The sequence below is a fragment of the Mustela erminea genome, chromosome 16 (genome assembly GCF_009829155.1).
Source record: "Mustela erminea isolate mMusErm1 chromosome 16, mMusErm1.Pri, whole genome shotgun sequence".
Lineage (NCBI taxonomy): Eukaryota > Metazoa > Chordata > Mammalia > Carnivora > Mustelidae > Mustela > Mustela erminea.
The window spans coordinates 65,533,443-65,552,351 of record NC_045629.1 but is presented as its reverse complement, the minus strand read 5'-3'; the positions used below and the strand labels follow the sequence as shown (position 1 = coordinate 65,552,351).

General features: G+C 34.8%; 1 protein-coding gene across 3 annotated transcripts in view; it reads left to right on the top strand.

Moving 5' to 3' along the window:
- Positions 1-18,909, top strand: part of TAF2 (TATA-box binding protein associated factor 2) — a 90,338-nt gene that overhangs the window by 41,236 nt on the left and 30,193 nt on the right. For 2 of the 3 annotated variants that reach the window (XM_032316058.1, XM_032316057.1), the window contains exons 18-22: positions 221-331; positions 4,946-5,139; positions 5,764-5,903; positions 8,979-9,048; positions 15,969-16,078. In XM_032316058.1, the coding sequence (XP_032171949.1) occupies positions 221-331; positions 4,946-5,139; positions 5,764-5,903; positions 8,979-9,048; positions 15,969-16,078 (625 nt within the window). Of the gene's footprint in view, positions 1-220; positions 332-4,945; positions 5,140-5,763; positions 5,904-8,978; positions 9,049-15,968; positions 16,079-18,160; positions 18,257-18,909 lie in introns of those variants that run through there. The other variant, XM_032316059.1, reaches the window with a different exon arrangement.

Genomic DNA, 18,909 nt, shown 5'->3' with positions numbered 1-18,909 from the left:
GGCTACAGACTACTCTGCCCTTGGTTTGTTACTCTGCTCTCTTTTGCAATGTGTCCCATGTTCCCAGTGAGAAGGGGTGAGAACTAGAGGGTTAAGCACCAACCAGATACCTGGGTCAGTCCTGGAGTAACCCTTTTCTGCATATACTAAAATGAATTGTCGTAACAGAAGAGGTTATTATATGCTTAAAAAGTTTTTTTCTTCCTTTTTTTTTTTGCAGACTATGCCAGTTGCAATGGCTTTATTGAGAGATGTTCACAACCTTTGTCCCAAAGAAGTCTTAACATTCATTTTAGACTTAATCAAGTACAATGACAACAGAAAAAATAAGGTAAGATACTCTAACGAATATTATGAAACTACCTAGTGACATTTTGTTCTTAAAGAAATATTTAGACTGTGAAATCATTGTTGAGTCCATGGTAGTTGAAATTTCTTGAGACTATATACGGTATATATTTGTTATATAATACACAAATATGATTTATTATAATAACCAGTAGAAGACAACCCAAGATTAGTTGTTTGTTTTAATTAGTTGTTTTTTTGCATGTTCCTCATACCTGTTGCAATGTGGAAATAGTAGTGTATCAGATTTCAGGAATCCAACTAAAACTTGATTTGGGGAAGTCTGACAGCCCAGTTATTTTTTTTCTTTTTTCTATTGCCATGTGATACACAGAAAACAGTTCCCTCCGGGGATAATTTATTCATTAATAAATTTAACTTTTTACTATAATGTACGTTTATTAATTTATTTAGCAAATAGCTGTTGAGTGCTATGCTTCAAAAATCATTTCATCTTGTAATTCTAACAGTCAGCAAATGTTTTTGAAAATACATGCTATGCTAGGCAATATACTGTGTTAAACAGAAAGAAGAGTTGGTAGATGGCATCCAGAATTTTGTTTACTCATTAAACATCTCTTGAACAACTGCTGTTATTTCACAGTTTGACTCTAGACCCTCACAGATTCAACCTAATGGGGAAATCAGACAAGTAAACAGTTAATAGTCATCCATAGTGGAAATATGTTTAGACTTTTCTAGAGCAATTCAAAGAAAGTAGTGCCTTCCAAAGGGTATAGAGAGACAAACTCAGGGAAGTTTTGTATACAAGTGGTGACTGTCAAACTGAGTCCTAAAGATGAATAGGATTTTCCCAGTGTTATTCCAGGAAGAAGGAACAGGACATGTAAAGACACATGTATCTGATATGGCAGGTAATTCGAAATCAGGAAGTTAATGAAACATCACAACAGTAAAGAAAAAGCGACAAATATGTTTATTAAAAAATGGTGATTGGTAATGAAAATCAGGAAGACCAATTTTTCCTCAGGTCCGTAGAATAATATTCAAATGATTTAAGCTAAAAAGAGTCCTTAAAAAATTAGTACTTTAAAAATACATTATAGTTGATAGACTTTTTCTTTCCATTTTTGAATACTGTTAAAACATTTTTAGGGCCGCCTGGGTGGCTCAGTGGGTTTTGCTCAGGTCATGATCCAAGGGTCCCGGGATCGAGCCCCGAATCAGGCTCTCTGCTCAGCAGGGAGCCTGCCTCCCCTTCTCTGCCTGCCTCTCTGCCTGCTTGTGATCTCTCTCTCTGTGTGTCAAATAAATAAATAAAATCTTTTAAAAATTTTTTTTATAAGATTCTTTTCTAGTCTTCTGGTTTGTTTTGACTTTGATTTGTAGTATTCCTTTCTTCCTCTACACATGAATTTCTTTTATTTGAAGATACAAGGTTAGAATTTCAGATGATATCGAATCAAAATTACATTCAGATGGAAGGGGAAAATACTTTGTAAAATTGTTTATGTCAGTTCTTGTTTCGGGGGGTTGCTTATGTAATTAAAATCATGGTAGCCCCAGTATAGTACTTTTACTTTGTAAAGTGATTTCATCTACCTTAATTTCTTTAAACCTTACTTTTTTTGGAGTTGACAAATGAAAGAAGAACACAGAGGTTGAGAGTTGAAAATTAACAGTAAGTGTAATCTGGGAATTGTGCTGTGAGCTGTCGCCACCCATCTATGTGGTGATCTTTTTAGTGCACCATGCTACTTTATATGACGCTATATTTGTAAGGTGCATACTGACATTTTGAAATTTTACACTTCCATTGTTTTTTTTTGCAGAACAACATAAGACTCAATTTCTTGTAACTTTGAGAAGAAGGCTAATCAGGTGTTATAGTTAAGTGGCTGTAAGATTAGCATACTAATCTTGGAAGATATTAAGGATAGAATAAATACAATAATGATAACAATAGTAATAATAAAATAAACTGTTTTTTGTGTGTTCCATGGCCAGTACCAAAATATGTATCATCTAATATGATTCTCATCAGATATCTGAAATAGAGACTATTATCTCAATTTTCCTTTGAGGAGATTAGAAGCTAATAAAGATTTACCTGAGGGTAATAAGCCAGATGTGTAGAAATGCCAAAAAGAAGTTGAGAATCAGTGGAAAATATTTAAAAATTTTTTAACATCGGGGCGCCTGGGTGGCTCAGTGGGTTAAAGCCTCTGCCTTCGGCTCAGGTCATGATCTCAGGGTCCTGAGATCAAGCCCCCCATTGGGCTCTCTGCTCAGCGGGGGGCCTGCTTCCTCCTCTTTCTCTCTCTCTCTCTGCCTGCCTCTGCCTACTTGTGATCTCTCTCTCTCTCTGTCAAATAAATAAATAAAATCTTAAAAAAAAAATTTGTTTTTTAACATCTCATTAACTGGGTAGAAACTGGGTAGAGCATGAAATTCAGTACTCTGGATAAGTTTTCAAGAAGTCTGAAATTAAACCCCCTTAAAGCCTAGTGAATAGCCATTTTCTATGATAATCTTTTATACATATATGTGAATTTCTAATAAATAATATATGTTTATGGAATTTCTGTTTTGTTAATTACAGTACACAGAACATGGGTTGAACTTTTCCTGATTCTCAAAGATCATTGTTAAAAACATCAGTCAGTCTTTGCTATAGTACACTGATACTGATGCCTTCAGGGTATTTTTTTTGTTTTGTTTTTTGTAGGAATTTTTGCTATACCGAATACCTCCGACCTTCCATGTGTTCTGCAAATTATTTCTTCCTCTTTGTCTCTTATAACCGTAAGGTGATGGGATAATCTAGCTTGTTCAATTAGGATTATATAGTAGCTGTGGAAATTGGACGTGGTCAGAGGGATAAATATTAAATCTTTTTGGTTTTCCTAGTTCACCCACTCACCTGTCTCATTTTTAAAGATTTTTAAAGATTATTTATTTATTTATTTGACAGAGACAGATCACAAGTAGACAGAGAGGCAGGTAGAGAGAGAGAGAGAGAGAGGGAAGCAGACTCCCTGTTGAGTAGAGAGCCCGATGCGGGACTCGATCCCAGGACCCTGAGATCATGACCTGAGCCGAAGGCAGAGGCTTTAACCCACTGAGCCACCCAGGCGCCCCTCCCCCATCTCATTTTTAATTTCCAAGTTCATTCCGTGATTTGAATACTTAAGTCAGAAATAGCGTATATGGACTATAGTAAATTTACTATAGTAAATGGACTCTTGCTTTGTTGGCAAAGTAGTTACCAGAAGGTAATAAGAAGCAGATCAGAATATTTGAAGAAAACTGGTAATTTGAATAATCTCTGAATGGAAAGGGTCTTTCTAAATTGGAAACAAGACTTAGAACCTGGAAAAGAAAAGGTTGATAAATGCCACAATGTTAAAACAAAATTAGGCTGATAAAAATCCATGATTTTTTTCCCTGGCTCCGGAGGGAAAGATTAGGACTTTGAGAGATTAAAGTTTTAATGATTAATTTTGCAATCATGAAAATGATTTGAAAACAAAACTTGGTCCATAGTGAACATGTGCAGAGTATTTTTTCTTTGATTTTTGTTTTTTTGTTTGTGTCTTATTTTTTTCTGCCCAGTATCTAAACATAGGCACGTGTTGGGATTCTGTCGTTAAAACTGTCAATGTGAACTTCTGCCTCCACTGTGGAAGTCACAGGGGCCAGGTGCTCCCCCTCAGTTCCCTGGCAGTTTGTGTTACTGAACCATATTCCCAATGATATAAAACTGTACCGTATTCCCACTAATGATAAAATTAATTGCTCCATATTCAAATTCCCAGGCTAAATCAAGCCACCCTAGATTGCCTTTCGATAAATTGTTTCTCTGGGAATTGACTGGGATATGGATTTAGAAATCGTTTTGGATGGTTGTCTCCTCTCCTATCTCTGCTTCTCTTGCTAGATCTCCTGTTTGTACCTTATGTCTTCTACACCAGGCCTCTTTTCCTTTTCTTTTTACTTTGTATCTTCCTTTTTGCTTAGAATTTAAGGAACTTTTTTCAATTTTGTATTCCAATTTAACTTTGATTCTGAATCTCTGCATTTTTTTTCCTAATCTCTGCATATTTTTTCTTTTTAAAATGTGTTATGCAGTTGGAAGGCATACCTTTGGTTATTTCTCAGACAGTGTTCATGATAGATTTTGGATTTTCTTCCCCCTTACCAGTGTTCTTTTCCTTGTGAACTCTTTCCAGCAGGTTGCTTTTCTTCCTTTTGTTTGTTCTGGTCTTCCTTTTTTATGTTGATGCTTTCCTTAAATATCTGGTGATTTGTGATTATAAATTTATATGTGAGAATAGAGCTAAACAGCTGATTTCAAGCTGTGTGTTACCAGTAGGCTTTGTGGCTTGTGGTCTTCCTTTGAGAGGAATCTAACTAGGTTACTCATATGCAGTAAATACTAGTTGAGTAAACTAATGTATTCCTAATTAGTGAGTTACTCTTTTTCCTAATGTATAACTACACAAAAGACATAGTTAAATAATTACCAGAGAACTTGCGTATGTTTTCTGATAAATTATGTTTTGAAGTTATAAATATTTTATTAATTTTTGAACAGAAGTGTGAATTTTGCTTCTTGCGATTATTTTTGGCTTAGTTTTCAGATAACTATTATCGTGCTGAAATGATCGATGCCCTTGCCAACTCTGTTACGCCTGCAGTCAGTGTGAATAATGAAGTTCGAACTTTGGACAACTTAAATCCAGATGTGCGACTCATTCTTGAAGAAATCACTAGGTTTTTGAATATGGAAAAACTTCTTCCAAGTTATAGACACACCATTACTGTCAGGTATAATAAAAGTTACTTGCTTTTATAATAGAAATTATTCTAATTATAGGAAATATAGTAAAGTAAAAGGAGAAAATTAAAATCCTTTATCATTATACCATCACAGATGTATTTTTAGTATTTTGGAGAATGGCCTTCTAAATTTTTTCATCTTTTAACTAAGTACATTTTTAATTTTGTGATACATATTGTATATATAAATTTTTATATTCTGCTTTTATCACAACACTTTCTCATGTCATTGGAAGTTCTTCATAAGCATTATTTTTGATGTCTGGAAAATGTTTTTATCCCATTGGATATAGTATAAACATCTCTGTATTATTAAGCTTCTTATTTAGATGACATTAGTTCTGTCAGCTTGTTTGTATATGGCTAGTAAAAGCTTGTTTCTTTAGAAGTTTGCTAAAAAAAATTGATCCAGTAGTTCAGATATCATCAGTTCTCACTTTTATGATGTTATTGACTAAATTATTGCAAAAAATTAATGTTAAAAAATTAAAAGATTCAGATCACATCAGTATTTCAGTTTGCTGTTACAGATTGATTCCTAATGTCTGGGAAACAAGTTTGATTTGATATATTTTTATGGAAATACTTAACTGCAAGTACTCTTTTTCCTAGTTGTTTGAGAGCCATACGAGTGCTTCAGAAGAATGGGCATGTTCCAAGTGATCCAGCTCTTTTTAAATCTTATGCGGAGTATGGCCACTTTGTGGACATCAGGATAGCAGCTTTGGAAGCAGTTGTTGATTATACTAAAGGTAATGCTTTAGAAGCATATGTGCATATCATTTTTTTTTAAAGATTTTATTTATTTATTTGACAGAGAGAGACTTCACAAGTAGGCAGAGGCAGGCAGAGAGAGAGGGAGAAGCAGGCTCCCTGCTGAGCAGAGAGCCCAACGTAGGGCTCGATCCCAAGACCCTGAGATCATGACCTGAGCTGAAGGCAGAGGCTTAACCCATTGAGCCACCCAGGCGCCCCATGCGTTATCATTTTAAAAGGAGATGTTCATTAAATATTTAAAACCATCTTAGTTATTGGGGTTTCCTATTACGTAATAGGTTTTTAAATGTTAAATTCTTTAGAAAGTATTTTTGATAAATGTAGAACTTGCATAAGAATAAGTGAGGGAAAAGAATAAAATTAGAGATTGGTATATTTGGTTTTTCTAAGGAATCAGTGGTATTACTCCATAGCTCTAATTACATGTTATTAAAGCTAGATGATTTTTGGGAAGTTTCTAACTGAGGACTCAAGAAAACATCTTGTACCTTAGAACAGGCTTCATGAAATTGAAAAAAATGTAAGAGCAGAAAGTGACTGAGAGAATATTGTATATTCAAAACATTTAAAGATATACAGGGCAGAAAAATAAAGAGATGAAAATATTAAGAATTCAGTCAAGAAGAATAGAACAGGTAGAAGAAAAACAATAATCCAAAATAGAATACTTGGAAAGAGTAAAATGAAACTTCTTAAGCTAAAATCTGATAAATTTAAAATTTTAAGGTTAAAGAAAAAGTGTATAAGTTCCTAGGAATATCAGAACCTCGTTATTGTACAGGATAAAAAAACAATGATTTACCTGTGGCCTGTGACTTCTTCAGAATATGAAGAGTTCAAAAGATAGTGAACAAAGGGTTAATGTAATGTTTAGGGAAAAGTGCAATCCTGCCTTCTTTTTTTGCCAGGTTGTCACTCATATAGTCTTAAAGATTTAGAAGTACATCTCCTTTGTAACACTCTTTAAAACAAAATTCTCAAAGAATTTTCAGCTGAGCTGGAAGTGAATCTAATAATAACTCAAGATTGAAGAAAGCGTGAAATGAAAGACCCAGTGATGAATGACTATGCCTATTAAAAACAAAAAACAAAAAACTAGAACTAAGCTTAAATATTTTTTAATGGCATGGTTAGAAAATTTAATGCAAACTCCAAACATAATTTGTCTTTTATAAAAGATTGATTTATTTTGGTGGGATGGGGGGAGCAGAGGAAGAGAGTGTCTTAAGCAGACTCCACACTGCGCAGGAGCCGCACGAAGGCTTGTTCGCATGACACTGAGACCATGACCTGAGCCAAAACCAAGAGTCAGAGGCATAACTGGCTGTGCCACCCGGGCACCCCTCCAAAATAATTCTTTATAATATGCAGGGGCACCTGGGTGGCTCAGTCGGTTGAGGGTATGACTTCGGCTCAGGTCATGATCTCCAGGTCCTGGGATTGAGAACTAGTTTGGGCTCCTCGCTCAGCCGGGAGTCTGCTTCCACTCTCCTCTCCCCTTTGTCCCTCTCTTGCTCATGCTCTCTCTCTCAAATAAATAAAATCTTTTTAAAAATTAAAAAATAATATGCAAATATAAGAACCCTGTAATTTAATTTACATATAGAATTCCAGATTTATGCTAAAATTTGGGAAGAGTAAAGAAGTTAGAGTATGTTATACTTCTCTTCTGACTTTGGAGAGAGGAAGGAATGAGCGAAGTTCTTTAATAGATACTGGTTAATTTTTACATATTAGAGGAAATCTACTCAAATCTTTTATCATTTTTTTGTAAATTTCAATAGAAGTATGTGTGTGTATAGTCAGAAATTATAAAGGTGTAGAACAAAATAGTGTATTATATATGTTGGGCTAAGTTCAGAAAGGATGGTCATTTGTTCTTTTTATTGAGGGTAACAAATCTTTCTCTTAAGAAATGGCAGTGAGGGCGCCTGGGTGGCTCAGTGGGTTAAGCCGCTGCCTTCGGCTCAGGTCATGATCTCAGGATCCTGGGATCGAGTCCCGCATCGGGCTCTCTGCTCAGCAGGGAGCCTACTTCCTCCTCTCTCTCTCTCTGCCTGCCTCTCTGCCTACTTGTGATCTCTCTCTGTCAAATAAATAAATAAAATCTTAAAAAAAAAAAAAAAAGAAATGGCAGTGAAAATAGTGATTTTTTCTTAATGGATATTTTGTCAAGTAAAAATAATGTAATCTATCAGTCTCCTATTTTGTTTGGACATTTTACCAGTTTGTGAAATCTCGACATCCTGAGATCTACCAAATACGCCAATATTCCCAACTTTCTTTCCCAAAATACATGAATGATGTTTACTGCCACATGAATATGAAGATTTCATGAATTAGTATTACCTGAAATGAAATAAAATGCTAATATTATGATTTCCAAAAGAATGCTAAGTTAATAAATATAATTGAGGTGCTTTAGTATTATCCATATATCTGGATCATTAGAAAGTAAAAAAATAGAAGAGATCAGAAATAAAATTCTGATAGTAAAGGTTTTCAAATCATAAAAGCATAACTTGTTGAAAAGGTGAACAGAAATTGCTAATGAGTGTTTTTATCCAGGTCATTTATATTTATAGCACTATGTTATGTTATCCTATTAAGTTAAGACTGCTCTTTAGTCTTAAGTGAAAGAAACCACTTGGGTAAAAACAATATTTCATATGGTATACTGTAATTATAGTTGAGATACTATTGGGTATCAAATTTTCCTGTTAATTTTATTTAAGTATATTTTGTCCATTTAGAGTTACTTATCTGATTTAGGAATCTTAAATTATAATTTGCCTTATGTTGTATTTGTCATTGATTTGAGCATTAGCAAAAAATAGGCACTTGTCCTGTTTTATGTTTTGGCTATATGTAGCACAATACCAGTGAAGTTTACAAAGTGGCCTGTTCATAAAAAATGTAAGAAGTTGCCTACAGCCTTCAGCTCTGATTTGAAATATGGCCAATGCATTGCTAAGTTTAAATCTCTCCTTGTCACTCATTATTTCATTTGTTGTAGTTAAAAACACACATTTCTTTATTTTTATTTTCAGTGGACAGGAGTTATGAAGAACTGCAGTGGCTACTTAATATGATTCAGAGTGACCCTGTACCCTATGTAAGGTTAGTTTTTGTGCTATATTTTGATTTTGCAAGTCTTAAAGTGAACTGAGTAATTTTGGAAGATTATACATGGAACAAGTTTTTATTTTTTTAAAAATAGAGGAGTATGTTATACATTTATTCATGTCCTTTTTAAGGTGCTTTTTAAAAAATTGAGTGTGCTGGGGTTCCTGAGTGTCTCAGTTGTTTAAGTGTCTGCCTTGGGCTCCGGTCGTGATCTCAGGGTCCTGGGATGGAGCCCTGCTCAACAGGGAGTCTATTTCTCCCTGTCCCTCTGCCAATCCCCCCCAGCTCATGCATGCTCTCGCTCTCTCTCTCTCTCTCTCTCTCTAATAAATAAATAAAATACATTTTTTAAAAGGTTTTATTTATTTATTAGAGAGAGATCACAAGCAGGGAGAGAGGCAGGCAGAGAGAGGGGGAAGCAGGCTCCCTGCTGAGCAGAGAGCCCGATGCGGGGCTCTATGGGGGGCTCAGTGTGGGGCTCAGTGTGCAACTCAATCCCAGGACCCTGAGACCTGAGTCCAAGGCAGAGGCTTAACCCACTGAGCCACTCAGGGGTCCCTAAAAAATACATTGTTAATAAGCAAAGTTTATTTCCTGCAACTTTATATACAACTTCCATTGTAATTTAAAGAAAAGCTTATATAACAGTTTGTAGTATACATGGAACATCCCTTATATATCCAAATTTATAATATCTGTACTGATTGATTCAGTCTATTTACAAGTCATTGAGAGAAGTGTCTTGGTGTATCCCATTTGTTTCTTTCTATCTCCTATAAAATCTCCGTTTTTAAAACACAGACCTGGAATTTAAAAAGTATAAGAGGAAAGTAGAAGAAAATCCCAGTCCTGACTTAGTAAGTCTTCATTTTTCTGTTTCTTCTAGTCTTCATTTCTTTCACTTCTCTTGCTTTCTTTTTGCAAAGTAGGATCTTCATAGTGTATTTTTAATTAACATATAATTTTTAGTTATTTGAATAGGATTAAATTTTTTACCTTTTCTGTGTTCCTTTCTTTGTATATATGAGACGCTTAAATTTTTGTCATTTCTTTTAAGATAATGACTTCATAAAATAAAATTTGACCTGTGGTAAGTAACTTATAGTCATGCCCACTAGAAACAAGAACATAAACCTAGAGATGTTGTCTTACTCAGCTTTACACGTAAGATGGCAGATAGTTGTTTTCTTCCAAAAAGGCGTACAGGCAAACTGCTCTCTCCCCTTACTGAAATGCGTCAGGGCATGAGGAGTCTATGTAAGAGATTATAGTTCCCTGATAACAACATTGTCTTTGACCAGTGTTAGTTTTTGAGATGGATTGTAGCAGTGAGCTCTTGGTTAAGGGACCTTATTATCTCAGTGTTTTCTTTCTGTCTGTCTGTCTTTTTTTCAACTCTAACCATTTCAGTGTTTTTTTTTTTAACTTTATTTATTTTTTTAAAGATTTTATGTATTTGAGAGAGAACAGAGCAAGAGAGAGTGAGCATGAGCAATGTGAGGGGCAGAGGGAAAGGGACAAGCAGAGACCCCACTGAGCAGGAAGCCCGATGTGGGGCTCCATTGCAGGACCCCGAGTTCATGACCTGAACCGAAGGTAGACGCTTAACCAACTGAGCCACTCAGGCGCCCCCATTTCAGTGTTTTAAATGTTGCCTGTTATACGTGTACCTTCATGCAAAGTTTTGCTGTTAATATTTCATAGTTCATGATTTGTGATCTAAATTGTATTTTAAATAATTTTTCTTTCTGCTTGATATGTACTAAAGGTATGGTTGACATGGATAAAATGATCATCTGTTCTCAGGTATATATTCAGATAAAAGAGGAGAAGCAGGAAACCAGCTTCATCTCTTACCTGACAGGAGTTCATGCACTTGGAAGTTTATAAGATCCTACTGACAGCAAGTAGGAACAGAAATTAAAAATAGAGTATAAACAGAGTATATCGTGTATATTTGTGTTTTCAGTTCACAACATCAAAACTAACATTAAAGCGTGTATTTCTGAGATCATGGAACTGTGTTTTGAAGATCATTTTAGCAGATTGTAGTACTGTATAATATTTGAAGTCTCTGTATTTCTAAATTATATATTATACAACCTGAATGATTGTTTTTGAAGTTCTGTTGTGGAACTATTAATAGCATTCAAATTTCGAGAGTACTGTTATTTACAGTCTGAACTGAAAACCTTATTTAAAGATACACTTCATGATTATATTTGACACTTTTCTTCTTAGTTGATCTGATTCATTTATATCATCAGTAGTAGGGAAGCTCTAATTCTGTACTTAATATCATCTAGCCCATAGTTCTATTCGTAGTTAAAAAATTCAGCGTGTCCTGGGGCGCCTGGGTGGCTCAGTGGGTTAAAAAATTCAGCGTGTCTTTAAAAATCTTTACTGTTAATTGCCAGAGGATAGAAGTATTACCACGTAACAGTTAATGTATGTGTGTATTTAGTATCTGGGCACATCTGTCCATATTTTTGTGTTTCTTTGTTTTTAATAGTTTGAATAGGAACTCTGTCCTTTTCTCGTTGTTCCCATCATTACTCTTTCTCCCTTTTTCTTTTCTTTCTTTTAGGTATAATTGACATATAACATTATGTTAGTTTTAGGTGTATAACACAGTGATTCAATATTAGTATATATTGGGAAATTGTCACCTCAGTAAGTTCAGTGAACATCCATCACCATACGTAATCACAGACTTTTTTTCTTGTGATGAGAACTTTTAACATCTACTCTTTTAATAACTTTCAACTATACAACATAGTATTAATAACTATTGACACCATGTTGTATATCATATCCCTGTGACTTATAATTGTAGTTTTGTACTTTTTTACCTGATTCACCCATTTTGCCCCCCTTTCCCCTGGAACCACCAATCTATTACTTTTTCTTAAACTCGTTAAGTAACTACAGTACAGATACACCGTACTCTGCTTTATTGATGGGATAGAATTCTTAGTCTTAAAGATGGGTGAATATTGGTGTCTGTCTTATAGTCACTGGCATTATTCTCGCCTACTCCAAACACAGCATTTTATTTTTATGGCCCTGCTTGATTTTTAAGCTAATGATGAAATGGTCTTCAATAAAAACTAAAATTTTTTAAAAGATTTATGTATTTATTTGAGAGACAGAGAGAGGGAGAGAGAGAGTGGGGGAGGGACAAAGGGAGATAACCACCAAGCAGACTCCCCTCTGAGTGCAGAGACTGACACAGGACTCAATCTCACCACCCATGAGATCATGACCTGAGCTGAAACCAAGAGTTGGATGCCTAACCGACTGAGCCACCCAGGCATCCCAGTAGGACTTAAATTTTAAAAATATATGTTGATTTTCTCTTTCTGTGTTTGTTATTATAAATGTCAGAATTACTGATTTTGGTGGCGTTAGATAAAGCTCTGAAGAATTTTAGGGTGAAACCTTAAAGTCTGGAGGGAAAAAAACCCAACTACCTATAATTACTCCTTGCTGCTTTAGAGCTAAACTTGAAATTTCTTTCTGCGAGGATGCTTCCTTGATTCCTTGTACTAGATCATGTCCCTGAAATCATAATCACCCATAAAAATCCTACTGTTCTTCCTATACTAAAGAAATACCTCCTGTATATATAAATATTAATTTTATAGCTAGAACTATTTGATTATTTTTGTTTCCCCCATAGGAATATAAGTTCCAAAGAGACAGGGACCGCGTTTCCTTTTGTCACTGTGTGTATGGAACGTAACATTGTCCTTACAAATAGTTGGTTCAGTACATGTGAAATGAGTGATTGGATGCAATTTTTTCCTTTTTCCTCTAAACATCTGTATGGCTTTTCCCCTAATCATATGTATGTTTAACTTCCTTCATATGTTAAAGAGAAGTGATTTTATCTCTATGTTGACAACTGTATACAGAAAAAAGTTTTAAGGTGTTTATCTTGAAATGCTGGGCAAGTTTTTAGTCTTTCATGTTGGCTTGATGTTTTAAATATAATAATAGGGTTGTCCACTTTATTTGTATCATTTTCTTGCAATAGAAGATTTTCAGATTATAGCTTAGTTCTTCATTAAGGTATCTTGAGAATTGAAACTAAATAAATGCACTTTAGGTAACCTGTATAATCACCTGACCATTTACTAATGCTTTTTTTCCATAAAGTTTGCTGTGTATTTCACATGTCTGATTAGGCAGAGAAATAATCCAGAAAGGGAAAAGAAAAAAAATCTAGATGCAGTATATAAATAATTAAATCTAGGTGTTGTATTTTTGAACTGAAATGAAATTTACATTTTTGAAAATTTTAGTTTCCTTTCAATAGGCATAACTTTTTTTCTTTTTTTCAAGATTTTATTTAAATTCAAGTTAGTTAACATATAGTGTAGTATTGGTTTCAGGGGCAGAACTTAGTGATTCATCACTGGCCATGACTTTTTTATTCCTATAAATTTGGAAATATGCAGAATCACATTAAGAAGAAAACTTTAAATAGCCTATAATTATTTTAACCAGAAACACTTAACATTTTGGATTATTCCTTTCCAGTCATTTCTATCCATGAATATACTTTTTATATGGGTAGGAAGAACTATTAATTATATTCTTTAAAATGGATAAGAATGTTTTAAAGATGACATGGAATTATGTTCTGGTTTTGGAATGAAGCATCCGTATGATTACAGGATATCAGTCCCTCAAGAGACACACATACATCTTGTGCTTTTTCTCATGAGAGATTTTGAGCATGTTTTTAGTTTTGATTTGAGTTTCTTATTGATAGTGATTTACAGTAGATTGGACTGGCCCACCAAGAAGATTCTCAACTGTTTAGGAAAATAATAGTATTAACCTATGACTTTCTCAGGATTTGCTTTAGGTCTGTTCCAGTTGTCTGAAGCATATAAGCGTATTCTGAATTTTTATATTTAATCTCTGTAAATTAAGCATGAGATTCTCATTGTCTTCTCTTAAACTTCATCTCCTGAGTATTGCTTTGGGTATTTTAGTCATTTATAAGTATTTCTTTGTAAAATCCTTTCTTCTATCATCTAAACTTTAGAGAAACACAAAGCTTTTGAAGAAATGTTTAAATTGATGATAGTAATACATGTGCTGATCATTATAGCTCTTTTAGTGACCGTTTCAAAGATACCCTCTGTTTCATCTTTACAGTTCATTGGCACAGCTCTAAAGAGTTTGTGATGATCTGAGTAAATGCCACAAAGTGTTATTAGTTGGGTGCTACCACTTTGGTCTTTGAGGATAACTGAGAAAGCAGCGGAATAGAAACTTAAGTTTTCTTCTTAATGCAGACTTAAAGTATAACGACATGAACATGCTGTAAACAACAAACTCATCCGTATTTTTAAAGATTGTTTACTTGTATTATTGATCTCTTCTTACATAGAGATTCTGAGGTCCTTAAGGATAGAAATTGTGTTTATTTTTAAAGGTTTGATGGGCGCCTGGGTGGCTCAGTGGGTTAAGCCGCTGCCTTCGGCTCAGGTCATGATCCCAGGGTCCTGGGATCGAGTCCCGCATCGGGCTCTCTGCTCAGCAGGGAGCCTGCTTCCTCCTCTCTCTCTGCCTGCCTCTCTGTCTACTTGTAATCTCTGTCTGTCAAATAAACAAATAAAAAAATCTTAAAAAATAAAAAAAAATAAAAATAAAGGTTTGAAAATAAGAATATGAAATATCCATGAAGATGTGTGTCCCCTTTCATATTCCCTACCTGTCAATTGCATCTCTAACTCCATTTCGCTTTTTGTTCTCAAAGCTTTTCAGTATTTTTATTTTATGCAGTCTTAAAATATCAAAGCACAAGAGGATGTTAAAGTGGGAGTCCACATCTTCCAGTTTTACAGACATAAAATTGAAGCCAAAAGGGGTTAAGTATCTTAATCTGCAGCCTATTTGCTCCACTTTCCTCCCTTCTCTTTTTCAAGTACAAATCCAGTTCGATGCCTTACCACCAGCAATTAAATATAAAAACTGCCTGAGTTCACCTTTAAGGTCTTGCTAATCTCATTTGTAATTACAACCCAAGTTTCTTCTCCAGTTATATCCAAGTATTCCTAATGTAATCCAAGTATACCTCTGTGGTCTTGAATCTCTTAGGCCTGGGCCTGGCTCTTACCCCTGCACTAAATGTAGTTAGACTACTGCCAAAGCTTCCTTGCTTTTCGTTTTCTTTCTCGATCCTCTTTCTTTAGTGTCTCCTACACATAGCTTTGGACATTTTCTTTTTCAGAGATTGTTTCGGTCACACAACCCTATTTTTAGAAGACTCCAGAAGTGTTCAGATGGCCTCTCACAGGAGATAACTCCCAGTAGCAGAGTTTAACTGTTACTAGCATGAGGATGCTTTTACTAATTAACTCCTCTAAACTTCAGCTCATTTTGAGGAAACCTTTTTTTTGGTCTCCATATTTTGAGTGCTTCTGCACATTTCCATGCTTTAAAAGGTACTATAATAATGAAGTGTATATTCATTTTATTACCTCAGTGTAGGCTTCTTGGTTTCTCGGTCCATATGTAATTTTTTTTTTTTTGCCCCATTTTAAGATTTTTGTATTTACTGACCAGTCTTTTCTTTGAAAATTTTTCTAAGGAGAATAAAAGGTTCATTTTAGAAATGAAATGGGAAAGGTTGGTTAGGAATACATAAAGTCATGTTTTAAAGGACCTCCTTGTCACTAAGGTAATTTTAGAAAGAACGAAGCCCCCAGAAACTTTCCAGTGAAAAAACGATAGTAAATATTATGTGTGAAATAATGTCTTTTGAAGTTAAATTAAACTTAAACACAAAGATAAATCTAAGAAGAGATGATAAAATAGGAAGGAGATACTACAGATAATTTTCAAATGCTTTTAGTTCATGGTCAGCAAAAGTTTGATTTTTCTTTATCTTTCAGACATAAGATTCTAAACATGTTGACAAAGAACCCACCATTTACTAAGAACATGGAGTCTCCATTATGCAATGAAGCCTTGGTAGATCAACTTTGGAAACTTATGAATTCTGGTAAGAATTTTTTTTTTTTTAAGATTTTATTTATTATTTATTTGACAGACAGAGATCACAAGTAGGCAGAGAGGCAGGCAGGGAGAGAGGGGGGAAGCAGGCTCCCTGCTGAGCAGAGAGCCCAATGTGGGGCTCAATTCCCACGACCCTGGGATCATGACCTGAGCCAAAAGCAGAGGCTTTACCCCACTGAGCCACCCAGGTGCCCCTCTGGTAAGAATTTTTTTAAAAATTTCATTTTACAACAAGTTTTCAGTACTTAAAGAACTATGGTTAATTTTTTTTTTTTTTTAAGACGGATATTTACCAAATCTGCCTTCACAGTGGTGAGCGTGGTGACATTTACAAAGGATTTGTTCACTCCCTTTGCATCACAAAGTGGTTGAGGAAACAAAAATATTAATTTATATGGATGTATCCCACATGTCTAAAGAGCTATAAATATGGACCTGCAAAGTGTTACTGTTGTTATTTTTATTTCAGAAGGTTACAAAACGTTGAGAAATAGGTCTTCTCATCTGGTTTCCCTGGCCACCTAGTTCCCTTTCCCAAGGGGAACCAGTTTCCTGTGTGTCCTTTCACGAGCAGTGTATGTTGTTACCGTTCTGCACAGTGGATACCATCACACTTTGAAGTCACTTTATTTGGGAGAGGTATTGCTCCTACGTATCGGCTCCAGAACCAGTGGGATGAGGGTCAGGTCCCAGCTGAATGATTTATGAGGTGTGACTTGTCTAAGCCTTTGTATCTCCATTTATGAAATGGGGGTGGTGCTGATTTCTGCCTCTGCAAACTGAAAATTCAGTGAGTTACTATCTGTAAAGCATAGTATCTAGTTCATATTAAGTGCCAACAGTGGTGTTAAGCTAACAGAGTAGTGATATCATTATGCGTCTCATATAATTGAGCTGTTTGTAGTTCCTTTTTTGTAGGTCGTTCATACTCTTTGCCATTTCTATTAAATAATTTTTGATCTTTTCCAGTTGACTTGTAAATGTTGTATATACTTCAAGAAAATTTGCCGTATGGCTCTGATTTGTTGAATTAGTACTAGTTTTGGTTTAAAATTCAATTAAAAGGTTAATTTATTTTACTTAAAGATAAACTGTTCCAGGTAGATGGTGAGAGAGCAGTTGCTGTTCTTTCCAATATGTATGTTACTTTATCTGCTCTCTAGAGTATTAGAAAATAACTTATCCTCCTTATTATATTGGCGGCCACTTCTCTAAATCATGACTAAATACCGAGTTCTGATCTTTTAAACAATTATTTTATTTACTAGCATTGTGATGTTAAGTAATTGTATAACTCTGTCCCTCAGTTTCATAATCGTAGTGCAGCACCTCAGGTAAAAGCACTGTAGCAGGTATTAAATTGAAACACAGTAGTATGGCTCTTGTCCTCGAAGTATTCAGAAAATAACACATAAACCATTTCCTACTGATAAACCTAAATTATTTTTCTGATGGTTTCCCTAATCCCTAGAGGAATGATTGCTGCTGTTTACATAATTTTTATATTTTACTACTTGTTGTACCTTGAAGGGTGTTATGATTACTGTCATTTAGATCCGGGGGATGGATACACAAGTTTAGGAACTTGAAAAGGGTCGTTTAACAGTTAATATGTGGCACAAACTGTGCTGTGTTGAATATATTCTTAACAAGATGCATGATTCCATGACTGGGTTGGGTTACAACCTTGAGGAAAGCGTAGTAATGAAATAAAGAATCTCTTATCACCTTCTAGAGAAGATTTCTTGAACAAAATAAATATGTGTTTAAGATTAATGGGACAATTTCTCTAAGACATTTGAAACCCATTGGAAAACTGTGGTTATATACATTCAAGCTCAGATTGATGTTTTAGTATTTAATTTTGGTAGTGTTCAGTATAAAGTACAGTTGTTGGTTGGACTTGGAATTCTCAATGGCAGGTCTCTAAACAGAACAGATCTGTAGTTGTAAATAATTTATTGCTCAGCTCTTGAGAGTTATAAATAAATGGGAGTACTATGAACAGTGGGAGTGGCATGAATAGTTGGGAATAGTTTTTTTGTTTTTTGTTTTTTAATGTTTTCAGAGGGATGTTGGATATTAGGGAAGATTGGATAGAGGATTGCTCATTTCCCTTCCACTCCTGAACCTTTGGGATGAATGAATCCGATCTAAGAAATCCCTTTTTTTTTTTTAGGTTTTATTTTTAAGCAGTCTCTACACCCAGTGTAAGGCTCAAACTTACAACCCCAAGATCAAGAGTCGTACAATCCCCCAACTGAGCCAGCCAGGCTCCCCATAATTTTTAAAGTGTCTTTTTAAAAAAATGGTAACATTAATATAATCATTTACAGAGTTTTATCTGGACCAAAACAAAATATTATGTAATTTTATTACATCCCCACTATTAACACTTAAGTATATTCAGCCTTTAGGGAAGAAAATTGTATATACATAGTTGTAGTTGAAATAAATGTACTAAAACAGCATTTTATCATGATAACTTCTCACATTACTATATATCTTCTTACTTGTGATTGTTTTTAAGAAACGGTAGTGAGAATCTGCTTGTAACAAATGGAGCCAGACCATCATCTGAGGCCCTAAATCCTACCGAAATCTGTCTGCCCCTCACTCCCTATTGGGGCTCCTTGGTCATTTGGTCATTTGTGATAAATATACAGAGAACAAAAAACTGTGAACAATGGGGATTTAATTATATTCATTTATTTCTGTCCTATTCCGAAGTGGATTTGAGATATGTTGACTTTGCATAGTTAAAAAATTTGTTGAACCCATTTGAAATAGTACAGAGAGTATCATAGCAGTTAAGAA